At 50.2% G+C, this 7,393-nt stretch overlaps 1 protein-coding gene across 1 annotated transcript; it reads left to right on the forward strand.

Moving 5' to 3' along the window:
* Nucleotides 1–430: 430 nt before the first annotated feature.
* On the forward strand, nucleotides 431–6,129 carry LOC146860002 (beta-1,3-galactosyl-O-glycosyl-glycoprotein beta-1,6-N-acetylglucosaminyltransferase 3-like). Its single transcript, XM_085643763.1, has one exon. The coding sequence runs from the start codon at nucleotides 2,610–2,612 to the stop codon at nucleotides 3,924–3,926; it is 1,317 nt and encodes a 438-aa protein (XP_085499889.1). The 5' UTR covers nucleotides 431–2,609; the 3' UTR covers nucleotides 3,927–6,129.
* Nucleotides 6,130–7,393: the final 1,264 nt, after the last annotated feature.

The following is a 7,393-nucleotide window of genomic DNA, read 5'->3' on the forward strand; positions in this document are numbered from 1 at the left end:
TCCCCGCTGTCGAGTTTAATTTTTTTGCAAATTTATATAGCGCGAACTCGACCCCGAATGTATTGGAGCGCTTTATGAGCACCGTATATACATTACACAGTCAGGCACGAGGAGATGAAGTGATTTGCCCCGAATGACAGGATGTTGAACCGCAGCCGAGATTCCAACCTGGTTCCCGTGCTCCGAAGTTGGCAGCTCTGGCCATTGCGCCACATCTTTGACCCACTTTCATGGTTAGAGGATGGTTTTGTTTTAGGCGGCGCTAACAAGAGAAATGGGCTGGTGCAAGCTGCCTCCTGAACAGACCCCTGGCACTTACTTATTTACAAATTAACCACTGACGGTGACTCAGCCTCAGGTCGATACGTGTTCTCCGGAAACCAGTCAACGGAGATATATAGGCCGGCGCTTTTCACGCACCTCCTCATATTGTGCTCTTAGAGCTAAAACGGGTTGTGTCTCCAGAGCATCACTCAGCATCCCGTCCCTGTCGCCATATCTTCTGGCTGCATCCCTTGCGTGCAGCCAGAGAACGAACCAGCACCCCGGGTGTGTTTCTTGCGCGTGCCCCAGAGCATCAACCAGGGTCCCGGCTGTGTTTCCCGCACGTGCCCCAGAGCACCAACGGCTGTCTCTCGAGAGTCCAGGCTGCGTCCCGTGTGCGCACTTTGGGAACCAGCTAGCATCTCAGCTGTGACTCCGTGTGTCTTCCGGAGCACCGACCAGCCTCCCAGATGTGCCCCCCACGTGTGCCCTAGAGCACCATCCAGACGGGTGCCCCACCCTCTCCAGTCTGCTGCTGCGTGTGCTTGCAAAGCTACAGCCTGCACCCTTAGTGTGTCTCCAGAGCTTCAGCCACCATCCTGAGTGTTTCTCCAGATTTTCAGCCAGCATCCTGTGTGTCTGCAGAGCTTCAGCTAATAACCTGTGTATTTCTCCAGAACTTCAACCACCATCATGAGTGTGTCTCTAGAGCTTCAGCCACCATCCTGAGTGTGTCTCTAGCTAGAGCTTCAGCCACCATCCTGACTGCGTCTCCAGGGCTGTGGCCACCATCCGGAGTGTGGCTCTAGAGCTTCAGCTAACTACCTGTGTGCGTCTCCAGAACTTCAACCACCATCATGAGTGTGTCTCTAGAGCTTCAGCCACCATCCTGAGTGTGTCTCTAGCTAGAGCTTCAGCCACCATCCTGACTGCGTCTCCAGGGCTGTGGCCACCATCCTAAGTGTGTCTCTAGAGCTTCAGCTAACTACCTGTGTGCGTCTCCAGAACTTCAGCCACCGTCCTATGTGTGTCGCCAGAGGTTCAGCCACCACCCTGAGTGCGTCTTCAGCTTCAGCTTCAGCCACCATCCTGAGTGTGTCTGCAGCTTCAGCCACCATCCTGTGTGTGTTTCCACAGCTTCAACCACTGTCCTGTGTGTGTCTCCAGAGGTTCAGACACCACCCTGAGTGTGTCTCCAGCTTCAGCCACCATCCTGTGTGTGTCTCCAGGGATGTGGGTGTCATCCTGACTATGTCTCCATGCCTTCAGCCACCATACTGTTTGTGTCTCTAGAGTTTCAGCCAGCATCCTGTGTGTCTCCAGAGCTTCAGCTAATAACCTGTGTGTCTCTCCAGAACATCAGCCACCATCCTGAGTGTGTCTCTAGAGCTTCAGCCACCATCCCAAGTGCGTCTCCAGGGCTTTGGCTGCCATCCTGAGTGCGTCTCCAGGGCTTTGGCCGCCATCCTGAGTGCGTCTCCAGGGCTTTGGCCGCCATCCTGAGTGCGTCTCCAGGGCTTTGGCCGCCATCCTGAGTGCGTCTCCAGGGCTGTGGCCACTATCCTGAGTGTGTCTCTAGAGCTTCAGCTAACTAAATGTGTGTGTCTCCAGAACTTCAGCCACCATCCTGTGTGTGTTTCCAGAGGTTCAGTCACCACCCTGAGTGCGTCTTCAGCTTCAGCCACTATCCTGTGCATCTCTCCAGAGCTTTGGCCACCATCCCGAGTGTGTCTCCAGCTTCAGCTACCATCCTGTGTGTTTTTCCAGAGCTTCAGCCACCATCCTGATTGTGTCTCTGGAGCTTCAGCCAAAATCCTGAGTGTGTCTTCAGGGCTTTGGTCGCCATCCTGACTGCGTCTCCAGGGCTGTGGCCACCATCCTGAGTGTGTCTCTAGAGCTTCAGCAAACTACCTGTGTGTGTCTCCAGAACTTCAGCCACCGTCCTGTGTGTGTCGCCAGAGGTTCAGCCACCATCCTGAGTGTGTCTCCAGCTTCAGCCACCATCCTGTGTGTGTCTCCAGAGCTTCAGCCACCTTCCTGAGTGTTTCTACAGAGCTGTGACTGCCAGCCTGAGTGTGTCACCAGAGCTTCAGCTAACAATCTGTGTGTGTCTCCAAAACTTCAGCCACCATTCTGTGTGTGTCTCAAGAGGTTCAGCCACCATCCTGAGTGCGTCTCCAGCTTCAGCCACCATCCTGTGTGTGTCTCCAGATCTTCAACCACCTTCCTGAGTGTTTCTCCGGGGCTGTATTATAGTTTATCCAATCGATACATTTCTCATCCAGAGCTTCAGCCAGCATTTGTTTGAGTTTGGAGACTGACTGCAGTTTTGTCCCCCTCTTACAATGTGTATTTTCAGGCGGAAGATGGGTAAACTGATTTGGAGAATTGGCCTTTTTTTGGTAGTGTGCGCCATCTTTCTTCTGATGGTGTACCCCTCCAGGGACTGTCAGCTGGCTGATTTGCGCAATGACGCGTATGGTCTAGAGGCCCTCACGTGCAGGGAGCGCATGTACACACACCTGCACCTGCCCCCTTCACAGGGCATCAGCTGCTCCAGGATCATCAGGGGTGACTTCAAGGCTTTGGAGCAAGCGGCCCTCCAGAGACTGGAGGTGGCCAGGAGGCATCAACCCACCACAGAGAGCGACTACCTGATTCAGACACAGGATTGTAACCACTACCGTGCAAGCAGGCGCTTCTTGCCTGTTGCACTGAGCAGCGCAGAGGAGGACTTCCCCATTGCCTACTCTATGGTCATTCATAACAATATTGAGATGTTTGAGCGGCTGCTGAGATCTCTCTATGCCTCACAGAACATATACTGCGTGCACGTGGACGCTAAGGCCCCTGAGCTCTTCCTGAAGGCAGTAAAGGCCATCGCTTCATGCTTTGACAATGTGTTTGTGGCATCCAAGCTCGAGAGGGTGGTCTACGCCTCCTGGTCCAGGGTCCAGGCAGACATTAACTGCATGGAGGACCTGCTGAGGAGCCCCGTGCAGTGGAGGTACCTGCTCAACACATGTGGCACCGACTTCCCGATCAAGACCAATGCTGAGATGGTGCGTGCCCTGCAGGTGTTGAACGGCCGCAGCAGCTTGGAGTCTGAGCAGACACCAGAGCACAAGAAGAAACGGTGGCAGCTGCGCCATGAGGTGCAAAACTCCAGCATTGTCACTACTGGAACTGAAAAGGCTCCTCCGCCTATAAACAGTCCTATGTTCACTGGTAACGCCTACATCGTGGTCTCAAGGGACTTTGTGAAGGCGGTGTTTGAGGAGCCTGTTGTCAAGAAGCTGGTGGAGTGGGAGAAGGACACCTACAGCCCCGATGAACACCTCTGGGCCACTATGTATAGAATGCCAGAAGTTCCCGGCTCCATGCCTTACCATGAAAAGTTCGACACCTCTGACATGAATGCCATAGCTCGCCTGGTGAAGTGGATTGACTTGGCAGGAGATGTCAAAAAGGGGGCGCCCTACCCACAATGCACCAGCAGATCCCAGCGTGCCGTCTGCATCTATAATGCAGAAGACGTAAACTGGATGCTCCAGCATCATCACCTCCTGGCCAACAAGTTTGACCCCATGGTAGACAATACCGCAATCGAGTGCCTGGAAGAATATCTCAGACACAAGGCACTGTATGGAGAAAAACTATGAAGGCTCCATTGCCTGAGTGCTGCGTGGAGAAAGGCAACCCGGACAATACGTGGCCAGGGCCAGTTCTAGGATTCTTGGGGCCCCTCTAATTTCCATAAGTGACACATTCAGGGCTCTGGAAGCTGCTTTTTGAAGACTCCTCCGGGGCCACAGCTCCCCTCTCTGCCACCTATAAGCTCTTCTTTCACAACTCGTATGGGGCTGAAGGTGTGAGAATAGCTTGGAGGCTGCCTGAGAGTTAAAACTGTGCAGAGGGTAAAGTGCTGACAATGGGAGTCCCACAGTTTCTCTCAATGGGCAGCCAGACAGGAGGCCTAATTGCAGGACAAAATGCGTCTCCTTGAAATGGCACAGGGTGAAGTGTCCCCCTCCCCTAGGCCTCCCCCACACCATCCCTGAGAGGCCCAGGGAAGGGGCTCCTTACTGTAAGCCCAATTGCATAAAGGCACCTTTCTTCAATGGGATCGACAGGGGTACAAGAGGTTTGGTGGTGTATTGCACTGGTGCGGGGCCCAATGCTGGTGGGGTGAGTGCGAGGCCCTGAGCAGCTGCCCACGCTGCTTATGCCTAGCGCCGGCTCTGCCTGTGGCCAAAGATCCCATCTTTTGATTACCTCAGCACACTGTACATAATTCAGAATGTGCCAGAAGCGGACGCTAGAGAGCGTGACTCATTCCTATAGCTCGCACAGCAGAATGGGCCGAACATGAGGAATACTGTATTCACGGCTCTATTTGTAATGAAAGTCGGGCTTCATTCAGATCTACGAGAAAAGATGAAAAGTGATGAGGGGCACAAAAAGAGAGAGAAGGGACTGGGCAGTGAGCAGAATCAGAGGTGGTCGGGGGAGGAATTCTCACGCTAATAGCTCATTGTATTCTACAGAATGCACAAAGGCTATGGAGCCACACTCACAATGCCGCCAGGGGCGTAGATTCCGTTGGTACAGCACGTGCAGTAGCACCGAAACCCAGAGGTCCAAGGGGCATACTGAACCCTGGGAGAGGATGTGGTATAACGGCTAGAGCGGTCGACCTGCAAGCTGGGGAACCGGGTTCGAGTCTGGACAGGGACGTTCAACGTCCCGTGATTCTGGGTAAATCACTTAATCTTCCCTGCCTAACAGAAGAATTAACGTGTCCGTCTGTAACGCAACTGGTGCTTCTGTATAGCCTCTGATACCTTCTGGTGTAATTCCCGCTATATAAAATCTCACATTTCCCCCCCCCCCAAAAAATCTGATTATTGCTGTATTTTATAATTCAAACAGCAGCCAAGGTGAGGGGCGGGGCATTTCTTTCCTTGCACTTGGCTACGCTACTAAATGACACCCTCTTCACTCATGTTAGATAATATTGTAAGTAGTTACAAGTGTATGGAGAGGGATAGAGTGCCCACGAACGAGAGTGGTGACGAGTGGAGGAGTAAAGAAGGGATGAAGCAGTAACAGTGGCATGACATAAGCCCCGAGCTCCAGCACCCCCCTTCGTCAGCAAAAGTGGTAGGTGGGGAGGCCCTGCAGGGACTTTGCAGGGGGGATTACTCAAAGTTTCGTTACGCCAGTTAGCAGTATGCGAGGAGTGGGTAGTAGAGGAGAAAGGCGCAGAGTCTTAGTAAGTAGAGGACATGCCTCGTGCTGGGAAAAAAGAGCGTAAAAGCAGGAGTCGCTCAATGCCGTCATGTGTCTCAGCCCGGGAGCTGCAGCTTTCAGGACACGCACACATTTATTTAGCTGCTGTGGGTTTGGCTGGGCTCTGTCTGGGGTCTTATCTCAGCCTCCCCCAAACGTTTTAAAGGTCTTTAAAAGATCACTTACATGCCTTTGTGAACTGGTTAACGGGGCTTATTTTGTGTTTTTTCACTGATCCCTGTACCCCCTTGGTTTCCAAAATGCCTATTCCTTACATTTTTATTTTACTTTTACTGCCACAGTGGGAGAATTAATTTCGTGACAAGGCAAATCAGGAGTAGGGAGACCACCTTTCCAGGGAAAAAATACTGGCCCTGTGTTGTTGTTTAAAGAGTTGCAAAGGCCTGGCCGCAAAACTAAATAGACCTGTAAACAAAATGGTATGTATCATCATTTGTAATATAACTTTTGTGTCTTTGTTTATTATTAATCAGGGATCATTAACACATTTAAAAGTACTTTCTATTTATATGTGTTGTTTGAAGTATGCACAGATAAAGGCTAAAACCATCAGCTTTATGTGATTTTGCTTATTTTTGTATTGCCCAGAATAGGAAAATACCAGTGATGTTGGTAGAAATCCGGTCAACTGAGAACCTTAATCACAAGACTCAGTTTGTTGCAGGATCAGCATATTATTTCTTTCCTCCACCCTCCATCCCTGATTGATGCCATAAGAGCAACAGTTTAACTTGTATCTGAAGCCCTTCTCGCCAACCGCCAATAACAATCTGAGTTAGTCTAGTCAAGTATTACTTTATTCAGTTGCATGCATCAACCATAAAAGTGCAGTTAAAAAACAATAAAAACTATTTTGTTGTAATCCTCAAATACACATGTACAGCTAAATACCAATAAAATGTCCAAGATCATCTCAGCAATTTCCATTATTATGATAGCACACAGTAACATTTTTACAACAGCCCAACATATGTGAATTGAAGGTAGCAACATAACCGTGGCTTCCTCATAATGACTAAAATTAACATATTTCAAAATAGGCAGCAGGAAGAGGCATCTGGAAAAAAGCCATAATATTTACAAAAAACTATAAGTGCAATGTACATCGAGTAGATTGGTCATCACAGGGGCACAGTGGTAAAATCACATGATATGAAGTCGGCAACAGAAAAAGTACCATAAAGTGCAAAGTGTTAACGCTTAAATATGTTAACAAATGCCTATCAAAATTAATTGGAACCCAAACAAAATATGAGTCAACCAACTTGGCTAGTGGTGTGCAAAATATAGTTACCCACGGTAGCCTTCCTGAATTCCTTACACTTTCTCAATGAACGGCATAAATTAAAGAATTTCTCCTTTGAGACATACTTAAAAGAGGTGAGCAAACCATGCTGAGTTACTCCAAGTATCTGGGAATGCATCCTGCATTCACACAACTCCCTCCTCATCCTCACTGCTCACCCTTCACTTTCACGCTGACCCTGCACTCACAGCGATCACCATGCACTCACACTGGTATCCTGTACTCAAACCATTCATCCTCCTCTTACCCTGACATCACACTAGCACACCACTCACCCTGCACTCACTGCACCCTCGCTGTACTCTCACCACTCGCTATGAATTTAGGCCGTTCTCCCTCCACTTACCCTGCGGTCACATGAGCACACCGCTCACCCTGCACTCACAGCGATCACTCTACACTCACACCACTCACCTTGTATTCACACTGTTCACCCTTCACTCATCCTGAAGTCACACAAGCACACTGATCACCCTGCACTCATGTGACACTTCACTCACCTGTCACTCT

Source organism: Triturus cristatus, chromosome 3_1, assembly GCF_964204655.1.
Source record: "Triturus cristatus chromosome 3_1, aTriCri1.1, whole genome shotgun sequence".
Lineage (NCBI taxonomy): Eukaryota > Metazoa > Chordata > Amphibia > Caudata > Salamandridae > Triturus > Triturus cristatus.

Bases quoted from the DNA above. Each gene is read 5' to 3' on its own strand.
- LOC146860002 (XM_085643763.1), top strand. From the start codon at position 2,610: ATGTGTATTTTCAGGCGGAAGATGGGTAAACTGATTTGGAGAATTGGC.